At 42.2% G+C, this 12,923-nt stretch overlaps 1 protein-coding gene across 1 annotated transcript in view; it reads left to right on the plus strand.

The window, feature by feature from the left end:
* LOC117741134 (cytoplasmic dynein 2 heavy chain 1) overlaps nucleotides 1–12,923 on the plus strand; it is a 90,134-nt gene that overhangs the window by 36,436 nt on the left and 40,775 nt on the right. Inside the window, 15 exon segments of the mRNA XM_034547927.1 lie at nucleotides 165–246; nucleotides 649–812; nucleotides 1,335–1,472; nucleotides 2,528–2,641; nucleotides 2,784–2,944; nucleotides 5,097–5,220; nucleotides 5,373–5,494; nucleotides 6,144–6,230; nucleotides 7,430–7,556; nucleotides 8,503–8,644; nucleotides 9,499–9,608; nucleotides 10,886–10,984; nucleotides 11,207–11,330; nucleotides 11,998–12,161; nucleotides 12,295–12,414. Coding sequence (XP_034403818.1) covers nucleotides 165–246; nucleotides 649–812; nucleotides 1,335–1,472; nucleotides 2,528–2,641; nucleotides 2,784–2,944; nucleotides 5,097–5,220; nucleotides 5,373–5,494; nucleotides 6,144–6,230; nucleotides 7,430–7,556; nucleotides 8,503–8,644; nucleotides 9,499–9,608; nucleotides 10,886–10,984; nucleotides 11,207–11,330; nucleotides 11,998–12,161; nucleotides 12,295–12,414 — 1,878 coding nt within the window.

Raw genomic sequence — 12,923 nt, forward strand, 5'->3', positions numbered from 1 at the left:
ATATTAAGAAGTGAATTTGTATATCAAGTAAACAATGTGATACCTGGAATTGTACATTTAAAATTTGAATAAAATAAAATGCAGTTGTAAGAACCTTTTTAATGCATACATCAATGCTTTCCATCTGACTCTCACATCTGGTGTGTGAACCTTTCCCTGGCCAGATTCCTGAGCTGCTGCTGGCAAAGACTGAAGGAGGAAGGGGGGAGAATGAAAGGGAAAAGGACACAAAGGGCAAAAGCTCAGGTGGGAGCTCAATAGCCTTTTTAGTTTGTATAGCTGTGTTATTTATAGGTTGTATGTCTCTACATGTGCCCTCGATAGACTGGCGGCCTGTCCAGGGTGTCCCCTGCCTTCGCCCTATGTCAGCTGGGATACTGGTACTGTGACTTTGATGAAGATGAAAATACCTTTTTATTGAAAAAATAAATCGGGTGTTATATAAAAGCAAATGCTTCCCCCCTGGCAGAAAGGTATGCTAACCATGCTTTTGCACCTTCAAAATACAACTTAATTTGACTTTTTCATGTTCTAACATGGAAGCAACAAGAAGCCTATTAACATTCTAGCTGTGTTTTATGTTAAGAAGTTGACCTCCTAAATTCAAACCAATTTGTGCTCACAAGCTTCTTTGTCCTCCTCTCCCAGCAGGTTCTGATCAGGGAGACCTGTGCCGTTTGTTCCTGATGGTCCATGAGTCATGCAGGGAACATGGTGCAACACCCAGCCAGTACATGGCCTTTTTGCATGTTTACACTGCAATATTTAGCCGGAAGCAGAGCCAGCTCACAACAAGACAACAGCATCTGCAGGTACAATATGCTGTAGTACAAGGACCATATGCACAAACAACTGAGATGCATGTTAAAAACTCAAAGTATTTGTTAGATTGTTTTTCTCCAGTGTATTTTACTCTTCAGCAAAAGGCATACACATTGCTTTTGTGTTCCTTGAAATATAAAAGTAAAACTATGTTAAAGAATAACTTATGGTGTTAAGCACAGATGTATCAGGTAAGTAGAACTAAATGAAAACAGTCATAAGTGGTATGCACATATATAGCATTGGGCAAACAATAGCACTAGAATATGCATTTCAAACAGATGTTACCAACTGATAACTATGTACAACAGTTTGTTTGATTTATTAAATACCATATGTTTCTAATAAAGAATAGGCTCATCTTATCTTATGTTAATCAGAAATGCAGTGTCTGTAAGTGGGCACTTGCCATTAGAATTAAGAGCACTATTGATATTACATTTTCTAGGTTGTGTTTTTTACTCTTCGATATTTCATGTTTCTCCCATCCTATTTTTGACTCTTGTCTGCAGGCAGGTGTGTCCAAGCTAAATGAAGCTAAAGCATTGGTGGACGAGTTGAAGATGCGTGCTGCAACACAGAGTGCGCTGCTGAAGACAAAACAACAGGAGGCAGATTCTGCCCTGCAAGAAATTACCACTTCCATGCAGGTGTGTGTGTGTGTGTGTGTGTGTTAGTTACTGTGTGTATGTCAATGTGTGTAACTTTGAGGTCCTGTTTCATAGCTTCTCCATGCGATATATATCCTCCCCTGAACTTACACTGCAGTCCTCTCCTCTCCTCTTTTTTATTTTAATCTTCTAGTTTCTTCTATTCTCTTATCTTGCCTCTTTCTTCACTCTTCTTCTCCTCATCTGCATTATATTATACAAGCAACTTTTTCTGGATTTCCCATGACTGTGTCTCCCCTGCTGTGAAGTCGATTTATTTAGTTTGTGTGCCTATGTGCATTTGTTTGATCCGTGACTTCTTATCTGTAGTTTCCATTTCCTCCTGCTGGCTCTGTCTGGAGGATGGATGTGTGGATAAATGTATAGGCGGGAAGGGGGTGGGGGACCCTGTTCATTAGTTATGATATCCTATCTTTCTCTCTGTGGGAAATTGGCTTTTTGAGTGAGATGGAGGGAACGAGAGAGAGAGAAGGAACAAGAGAAGAAAAAACTGTCAGCAGACTGATAATTAACGACTAGACTTGTCCCTTTGGGCTGTCGCAGCTATGTCTCCTGGAGAGTTAAAGACAGCAAGGAGGCAAACTGGGACAAAGAGATGACGAATGGAAACAAGCTAGGTGGAAGACAGACTTGGGGAAGATTGAGACATTCAGAAAATGAAGCAATGGAGGAGGAAGGAACATGAGATTTGGAGAGGGAATCAGGGAAATATGTGGTATAAAATAAGGGGTCAAGAATGGATGGGGAATTGAATGGATGGGAAGACAGTCGATGTCTTGGGATAAGGGTGAGATGTGATAAAATGGACTACTTATATGGATATAGAGGGGAGAGAGATTCATATTGTGTCTTACTCTGAATGTTCCTGAACCAAATCTTTCATCTTCATTCGGAGGATGGGAATGACTGGGCCTATATGTCTAACGCATCTCAACATTTATGTACTGACAAATAGACTTATTTACATTTTTTTAAGTTGTTTTATATTTTCAATATAACACACTAAAAATCAGATGATCTATTTGGTTATCTAGAATGCCAGTGACCAGAAGACAGAAATGGAAAAGATCAAAGGGAAGATGGCTCAAGAAGTGTCCAAGATTGAAGAGAGAAAGGCCAACATAGATCACGAGATGAAGGAAGTCCAGGTAAGTTGCTGTCAATATGACATTATCTGTCATTTACTAGAAATCCATACACCTGCCACCATCTCCATACTTGTCTTTCAAGCTGTACTTCCCTTTATTTACCTCTGTATCCCTCCCTCTTCCTACCATTGCTGCCCTCTAGCCTCTGGTTAATGAAGCAAAGCATGCAGTTGGAAACATAAAGCCTGAAGCTCTTTCTGAGATCCGCTCCCTCCGCATGCCTCCTGATGTCATCAGAGACATCCTGGAGGGGGTACTGAGACTGATGGGCATCTTTGACACCTCCTGGGTCAGCATGAAGAGGTGAGAGAGTGAAGTGATGGCAAGAATGTGTAAAAAGATAGACAGGAGATGAGGCAAAATAGAAGGATGGATGCAGTGGATAGAAGAAGAGAACGTCTTTATGAGTAATTAAACTAACGAGGATCTTCAACAACTTTTTGGTTACAAAAAAGTGTGAGGACGAGATGAGGATGAAAAGCCAGGAAAAGACGGAGAGAAGGCGTCTACTTTTGAAAAGAATGTCTGCCCAAGATTGTGTTGTTTTCAGTACAGAATATTCTAATTTGTCATCTCCTTCAAGCATTGATATTTTCCTACTACTTGTTCACATGGATGAAAAACACATTTTAAAATACACATTTGTGTGAGTATCTCAAGTACTGGTGTGTGTATGCTGCAGGAATGTGTCAATATAATGCCTTTGTGTATCAATCCATCCATCCATCCATATGCTTACCCGGGTCTGGGTCACAGGGGCTGCAGGTGTTCCAGACTTCCCTCTCTCCAGCAACGCTTTCAAGCTCCTCATGGGGACCTGAGGCGTTCCCAGACCAGACGAGATATGTAATCCCTTCAGCGTGTTCTGGGTCTACCCTGGAGCGTCTTACTAGTTAGACGTGCCCAGAAAACCTCTAAAGGGAGGCGACCAGGAGGCATACTCATCCGATGCCCGAACCACCTCAGCTGACCTCCTTCGATGCGAAAGAGCAGGCTATTTCTCTCCCGATGTCTGAGCTACTCACCCTATAAGAAAGAAAGAAATGTACACTTTTATTGATCCCCGTGGGGAAATTATTCTCTGCATTTAACCCATCCTTAGTTATTAAGGAGCAGTGGGCTGCAGTGAAGCGCCCGGGGAGCAAGTGTGGGTTCAGTGTCTTGCTCAAGGACACTTTGACATGCAACTATGGGGAGGGTGGGGATTGAACCGGGTACCTTGTGGTTTCGGGACGACCACTCTCCCCCATGAGCGACAGCCGACCCACTGTATCTAAGACTGAGCTCAGCCACCCTACGAAGGAAGCTCATTTCGGCAGCTTGTATCCACGATTCTTTCATTCTTGCGGGTCGGGACATAGACGGACTGGTAAATCAAGAGCGTTCCCTTCTGGCTCAGCTCCCGCTTCACCACAATGGTGGTGCTGCAACTGTACATCTCACTCTCCATTTCACTCGTGAACAAGACCCCGAAATACTTGAACTCACCAGTGACTCACTGGTGCAATCCACCGTTTTCCCGCAGTACCCCCCGCAGGACTTGGTCTTCGGCCTTCTTCAAGGCCATAAAACAGCGGTGACATTCCACGTCCCTAGAGATAGTCTGCGATGCCAGGGTGTCGGCACATCTAGGTCCCTGCCCTTGCCTGATGCCTGGCTCATGATGGTCGGGCCTCATGTGCTAAGGCCTGACCACCAGATGCTTGCCGGCAAGCTCCCCTCCCAGGTCTGGCTCCACAAGGGGTCCCCGGTTTCCCTTTTCTGACTGAGGCGCGACAACTCGTTTCCAGTCGATTTATCAAGGGTCAGTGAATCCCTCTTAGTCTGGCCTCTCCTCTGAGACCACTTTGCCTTTGGAGACCACTCCAGGCACTATTGCCCCCCGGCAGCACAGCTCTCAGGGTCACTGAGATACACAAATCCCCCCGCTACGTTAAGGCGGTGATTCATTGGAGGATTGATTTGTGTATCAATACTGATTTACATTTAGCTTTTGGTACTCGTCACTTATCTGACCGTGGGCGCCTTTAGAGGGGATCAGACAAGACAAAAATCATTCTGCCCTGCTAATGACTCATGTTAACTGGGTGAGCAGACTCTGCTCTGAGCACTGTGAGTAACAAAGAGAGAGTGAGTGTGTGTGTGTGTGTGTGTGTGTGTGTGTGTGTGTGTGTGTGTGTGTGTGTGTGTGTGTGTGTGTGCGCGTGCGGGGGACTCTTCATTAGTAACAAAGAGAATAAATTGCAACTGCTTTTGGTTAATTAGAGATGAAAGGACTTTAAGGTTTCTAATTTTAGGCTTGAATTAACATACATTTCTTTATTTTCTGGATAAAAAGTAACTTTATTCTTTCTCCCACTCGAATGATCACTTGTACACTTGGACAACATGTATTTGTTTTATTTCTCGCCTGCTCACGTCCATTCCTCCCTCTCCTTATTTTTCTTTTCTGTAGTTTTCTGGCGAAGCGTGGTGTGAGGGAGGACATATCTACATTTGAGGCGAGGAACATCTCCCCTGATATTCGCCAGAGTGTGGAAGAGCTGCTCAACAGGAACAAGGCCTCCTTTGATCCCAAGGTCAGGTCGCCACAATAGCATAATAATAATTAGCTTGTTGATTTTATTTTGTTGGCTGAAGATGGTATTGTGGCTGTTGTTAAAACTGAGGTTGTTCTGACTTGTAATGCTGCTGTTGTTGTTGTTGTTGTTGTTGTGGTTGTTGTCGTTAGAATGCAAAGCGTGCAAGTGCAGCAGCTGCTCCCCTGGCTGCCTGGGTCAAAGCCAATGTCCAATACTCCCACGTCCTAGAGAGGATAGGACCACTGGAGAGAGAGCAGTCCGGACTAATGGAGTAGGAACACACATACACACAAAGATACCACTCCGAAATAGAGCTGGAACAATTAGCTGACTTATTGATTGGACAATCGGCAGAAAAATAGCTGTCAATTATTTGATATTCCATTAAATGTTCAAGAGAAAATGTATGTGGATGTCTAATTGGTGTTGATGGTAAATGTAGTCCACTAAAGTAAAACATACAATAAAGTAATCCAGAGCGTGTTATATTCTCCTGCTGCGTAGCCGTGCCAACTGTACCTACATGTACCAGAATGCTTTGCACGGGTGCGGCGATTTTGCTACGGCTACAAAATAAACATAATGAGCTCAACAGAAATATAAAAAAGGACATACCTAAACCACAAAATACAACTGCACACCTTCTGAACTCATGTTTTTTTCTCTTCCATCAAACTAAACCTGGCTGAATTACCTCGTTTACACATCGTAAAACACACTTCATTCAAACTGGACAGAAACTGAATAAAACTCACCAAACATTTAGTCTTTCCACTGGCCCAACAATCAGCAACTCTGGTTTGGTTTAAAACCATTCAAATTAATATACCGGTATGCTCTTTTATGCACACAAAGTATACATACATTTAACGATTTACATAGACACTCTTGACATCGTTTGTGTTTGTGCGTGTCTCCAGAAACCTAAGAAAAACGGAGAGTAGGAAGAATAAGCTGGAGGAGCAGCTCAACTCTGTTGGAGCCAAAGTCAACGAGTTGAAAGAGAAGTATGTCTCCCTCCAACTTACCATCTATTATTCCAGCCTTGGATCCTTCCATTTCCACTGTAATTCAACCGTGACACAATATTATGGTTGTCACCCTGTCATAAATGTGTCTTGTAATGTTTTTGTAATAAACCAGCATAATGTACTTTCAAGCTGTGGTGAAAAGCAGATATCACCTCATAACTGATGCAGCTTTCAATACAATTCTGGAGCTTACTGAACTAGCATCTAGCTAGGTACTAACAATAGCATTTTGTGGAGTGGCCTTTCCCGTACTGTCATGCAGCATCCCTATTTCGCTACTGCTTGTTTTCTTGCACCATGTAGTTATGTAAACATGGATACAAACAATCAATTAAAGCTGCAAGTGCCGATGAAGGCCCCTCGCACCTTCCTGCTCATTAGGGGTACTGGCGGGACGCCACTTGATGCCACAAGGCACAATGAAACAGCAACTCTGCTGAGTGCAATGATGCCTCTCACAAGTGTTTCTGACAACAAATGGTTGATGGGTTAGGAAATGGGCGGGGCTAAAGTACAGGCTGTGAGTCTAAATTGGCATGCAAATGTCCTCAGGCCCTGGATCCTTATCATTGCTGAGAAATTTTTAGCAGATTCAGCAATGTACACTGAAGTTACAGCAACGTTTTATTTTTTACTTTTGTGCCACCATGACAACAATTTTATATCATAAAGTATAGAAAGACCCTGATGATGCCTGATGGGCTTTTCCATTTTCTGTAGGCTGGACATTGGCCAGTCTCCTTATCAGGTCATAGTTCACACTGCACACCTTGAACGTTTGCTTTCTCCAACCGCCTGTCTTGCCATTAATCTTCTTATCCTTCCCTGTTCGTACAGTCCTTTCTTAAATGTGCCAGTTGAACTAAAATATGTCTTACTATTCCTCTCCTCTTTTCTCCTTCCATACTATCTTGACACCCTTTCTCACCCCACCTCTTAGTGTATTGTCTCTCAGATTTCATGGCATATGCACAGATTTATATTCTACCTTCAAACGGCATGAAAAGAGCTACACATGATTTATACATCAGTGAAATAATTATATGTATTCAATCCATTCAATCTATCTTTGGTAGATTAAATACATATCAGAATGTCAGTCTGAGAAGTCCCACATCAAACACGTTTACCTACTTATTGATCTTTTGTTCTCCTCCTCCTCCCTCTTTCCTCAGGTTTCAGTGTCATACTACAGAGGCCGCCAAGTTGGAGGCTGAGGTGACAAAAGCTCAGGACACGATCACTGCTGCCCAGCAGCTCATATCACAACTGGATGGAGAACACACGCGGTGGAACACGCAGGTAGTTTGATGTATGAGTCCGTTGATGTGTGTTTTGGAGCGGGAGGTCGTAGACATTTACTAAGAATGGGGCTCATTTCACATGTAAGAGCAACAGGAGGTGTGTGTGTGCGTGCGTTTGTGTGTGTGTGAGTGTGTGACAGAGGGATGTATCCTGCTGTCTTGGGTCCCTTCTGGCTGTTTTTACTCCTCTCTGCAGCATCTGTCGGCACCTTAATTAAAACACTCAATCTCTTCCTGACACACTCACTGTCTCCCTTAAGGCCCGCACCAAAGAGCCAGTTTACTCTCTACTCACGTATTTCCATATACTCACACAAACACACTTCATCCGGAACGCTTTTTCACACTATGCAGTATCTGTGGTTCGCTATATGTGAATGCCTCTCAGTTGTGTAAGTGTTTCAAGGGAAGGTGAGAACCACAGAGAGAGAGAGGGGGATACACAAGTACAAAGTGGTGCAGAAATAGATGCATGTTTTGAGTGGAATGTGGCAGGATGGTTGACAGTATTGCTAATGTAGACCAGAGATTACATGGTCCTGAAAATCTGCAGCTAAAGATATGTGGGCATTAAGTCGTCATAAGGCTTGACAATTAAAACTGGTGCGTAGTTCACTAAATATATGTGCATTTATTATCCCCTGCCATGTTATTGGTCTCAAAGGAATCCTGCTCAACGTAGACATTACGGCAGTCATTTCACATGAGCATAAATCATACAAGTGTGTGACTGTGTTCCTGTGGAGATTTTTGATTTGGTGTGTAGAGTTGGATTTACAGTTCATCGTTTTGGAGGGAATGAGGAGTCGCATCCTAAGCCGCCGTGGGTCAAGTTGCTGAGCGTTCTCTTTTTCTTCTGTACATTGCAGTGCCTTTACCTCTCTTGTCCTTCTCTTGTCCTACTATTTCCACCCTAATTACCTGCCTGTCTCTCTTTCTCTCAGATGTCTGAGATAAAGAGTGAGTTGGATACGCTCCCTATGAGGGCAATGCTCGCTGCAGCCTTCATCACCTATCTGTCTGCAGCTTCTGAAGACCGTCGAAGACACTGTCAAGAGACATGGATGGCTCAATCTGGACTACAGAGTAAATAGACTCCTACTAATACTTGAGCCTCCAACATTTTCCAACTCTTGTGCTAAACAACCGACACAAACACACTGCTACCCACACGCATGCACTGTGTTGATACATATGGTATATATACACACTTAATAAATACTTCCCGGACTACTGAATATGTGCTGAGAAATCAATCTTATAGTGGAGAGTGTTAAACTTGCCTGATTGCCTTTTAACTAGTAACCACTCCAAGTCTATTATTTACATCAAATTAACTACCTAACTTCAGTCATGTTGATGTTTTTGTTTTTAATCACAGTCCAAAACAACGTCATTTTCAATCATGTGAGTAGCCTAACAAGTACTCGCATGAAAACACACTCACTCATTAAGGAGTACAGTATTTAATAACCTTGTTGCACTTTCTGAATATTACTTGTCAAATGCCAAGCATTAGAACCCTAATTTAGCAGCTATTGTATTCAGGTATTAATATTCCATCCTCACAAATTAACCTGTAAAATATGTGCTTTTCTTTCAGCACTCATTTTAGTTTTATTAATAGCTCTGACTATATTATTCTGCTTGGCAACGTCTTTCCCAGAGGGCCTCAGCATGTAAATCTTAAACAGCTGAGTCATCCAGTTGACCCCCTATTACTTCTAAATCGTTGTGTCCATTGAAATGCCTTCTCTGCAAATTGGTTGTCAAGATAATTAGTTGACTCCAAATAAGCAGTAATAAAATATGTACGGCACCATTGATGATGTTGGACCTGTTGTCAGTAATATCTGTGGTTTGAATGAAATTACCAACACTGTTTTCAGAAAATATGAAAGCAACAAATAATCATGTGCATATTTGTGTGTTTTTATCAGAGTTTGACTTGCGGTCATTCCTGTGCTCGGAGAGTGAGCAGTTGATATGGAAGAGTCAAGGGCTACCATCTGATGACCTCTCCATGGAGAATGCACTTGTCATACTACAGGTTAGACATCAATGTCTGTCTGTCAAATTGCGTTAATCTCTCTACTTTAGTTTGAATTCCCTTGATTACAATTATGCTTTGTCACAGAAGGATCTGTGCTATTAATGGAACTGTAATTAACATTCGGAAATTTGATTTAGCTGCAAACTACTATTTGCTATAGGAGAGTAATGTCTAGCTGAGCAGAAAGGAAGTGGCTCTCCCTCTCTCCTTGTGTGTTGGAATCCGAGCTCTCCTATTTGACGTAGCCTGCCGGCAGCACGTGCTATTAGTGCATCTTCATGCACTTGAGCATGCCCCACTGGGTGGCTCACGGCCGCTGCTCTCACCCGGTTACAGCTGATATTGCTGCCCTGACCGACAGCGTTGATGAAGCGTAGCACCGACCCTCAGGTGCCCCTTGGTTAAGCACCGTTATCTCTGTCAGCACTTTCGCCTCAGTTTGCACTGCTAGCACCGTTAGCTGCTAGCACAGTTAGCTTAGCTAGTAGCACAGTTAGCTGACATCTTGAGAGCCAATGAGAGGCAATCAAACTGCTCACAGTCTCGGATTTTGTACCTTTTAAAGAATTTTAATCACCAATTCATGTGTCTTCCTCTATCCACTTTGTTTTGTGTTTGTGTAGCTGAAGTTAAACTTATTTGAGTAATATTTTTATATTAGTTTACAAAAGATCCTATGCGTTGAATGCACTTAAAGAAATACAATATATGTACAAAATAAATTATCGTTACAATACAATATAATTACGGCATTTACTTGTCACAGCCACTCTATATTATTAGTCGTATCAAGAATGTTGCCCGTGTTAACATTCATCTGTCCTCCATTTGTCTGTATTCTGTCTTGTTACCATTGCTGCCTTCAGATCAATGCGCTCAAGTTGCAGGTAAGAAGTTGTTCCATCATTCATCCTTTTAGCTCGCACTTCGTTTTGTACTCGCACTCTCTGTTTTTTTTTCACGGTCTTTGTGTGTGCCCATACACTTTTCTGAATATTGTCATATATACTTATATACATAGATATAGTACGCAATATAGTATGCACAGGGAATATGCAGACAAATAAGCAGGTTTGAGAAAGAGAATACTTGAGCAAGAGACCGTGGAATGGAAGAGCACAGGATGAAAAGTGGTGGACTTTTCATTCAGAGAACTGAACTCCATGCACACACATACACACCTCCTTTTTCTCAGTGACTGGGCCTCTTTCTAAGTAAAAATATCCCAAAACAACTTACCCTGAAACAGTTCTTTGTCGTGTTTTTGTACTCAGAGTGTTGCTTGTCCATTCCTGATTGACCCGTCATCTCGAGCTACAGAGTGGCTCCGCACACATCTTCAACAGCAGAGACTAGAGGTTATCAACCAACAGGTAAAGCCACACACAGAATCAAACTCATGCATATCTTACAGCACGTACCGTGTACATGTGTATGTATATATGTGTGTATATATGTATTAACAAAAAAAAAAAGATACTTATTCTTTCATTAATTTGTTATTGTTATTAGGGATGATAATGATATTGCTGATATGTTACCAACCAATATTGGAATTTAAGACATTCTTTCAATTGTGTGCTTGTTCTCTATAGGATAGTAACTTCATGACATCCCTTGAACTGGCGGTCAGGTTTGGAAAAACCCTTATCATCCAAGAGATGGATGGAGTCGAACCTGTGCTCTACCCACTGCTGAGGAGGGACCTCATAGCACAGGGTATACGCACACTCACAAACACCACTTTTATGTGAAGAAGGTGTGGTGAAAATGATTGATTATACAACCCCAACCACTGGTCGATTACTCAAAAGCCGACCACGCCCCTCTGTCTGACGGACACCTTTCTACACTGTAATGAAATCCTATTTTCAGGCATATTGCCTCAATGTGAATGTTGTTATTGAGTGCAAACTATTCTGCACCTTAACGTTATCTACTCAGGTTTAGTTAACAAATATGATGCGTGCCTGAATAACGTTCAGATTGTGGATATATATATTTGTCACTCTGTTATATTCAAAGGGGTTCATCTAGAACCCACCCGGGGCTCTCATGAGGCTCATAAAAGGACTGATGTGGTGTAGTACAATCAACAACAACAATCATGGTTCACAATCACAGTTTTTATGGGTGTGTGCGCTTGGGGGATCTTTTAACACTCATGCCTTAAACAATCCTTGCAAAACCCTTTCTTCAAAAAAGGGTTTTTCCTTGCTTGTGGGTAGAACCTCGGCCCTTTTGGAACCCATATTTCTAAGAGTATAAAAATGTGAAGATAGGATTTAAAGTAGACACTGAGGACACAGTCACAGGCTTGTATGATACAGTATATGTTGTTAACAGAGACTCTTTTTTTCTTTCTGTCCAACTTCGACACATCCAGGTCCTAGATATGTGGTTCAGATAGGAGAGAAGGTCATTGATTATAATGAGGACTTCCGGCTCTTTCTGGCAACACGGAATCCCACTCCCTTCATCCCCCCTGATGCCGTTTCCGTGGTTACAGAGGTCAACTTCACTACCACCAGGGCAGGCTTGCGAGGACAGGTAGCCCATGTAACCCACACTCAAGTGCTGTGTAATACTACAGTGTATATCCAGAGCACGTAGTTTACGTTGTAGTTATACTTTCTGTAGACATACTGTAAGTCCAATTTGTTTGTGTGTCTTTGTGATATAGCTGCTAGCCTTGACCATACAGCAGGAGAAACCAGAATTGGAGACGGAAAAAACAAGACTGCTGCAACAAGAGGAAGACAAGAAGATACAGCTGGCTCAGTTGGAAGAATCTCTGTTAGAGGTACATTAGAGACATATAGCATACAAAGCAGAGGAGAATTATACCTGTTGGAGTACTAATAGAACTTTTCTGGGGTAGCACCCTATACTGTAGTATTTATATTCATACTACATTACGCCTACCTTTTGTATTAAAGCACAATTATGTACCGTAGTGATGACTTGGTTTGAGGAGGGTGTAGTAGATAGAAGGATAATATGTTTACAGACCAAGCAGGGGGAGTTGCAAAGCTGCAACAAGGATGTGATTTGCACCACACAGCCACCTCAGGAATGTTGGTAGGGAGTAAAATCACAACATTTCTTGTATTGCACTTCTTTTCAATTATTCATGCACTTCGAAACCTGGACACAGAAATCCACAGTAATGATGTTAGGACAGTAACAATCTGTTACTGTCCTAACATTATTACTGTGGATTTCTCTGTCCAGGTTTCGAAGTGCATTAGTAAGTGCAGACAGTAACAGATTGTTACTGTCCTAATGCTAATGCCTCCCTGCACTTTACAT

The sequence above is a fragment of the Cyclopterus lumpus genome, chromosome 13 (assembly GCF_009769545.1).
Source record: "Cyclopterus lumpus isolate fCycLum1 chromosome 13, fCycLum1.pri, whole genome shotgun sequence".
Classification (NCBI taxonomy): domain Eukaryota; kingdom Metazoa; phylum Chordata; class Actinopteri; order Perciformes; family Cyclopteridae; genus Cyclopterus; species Cyclopterus lumpus.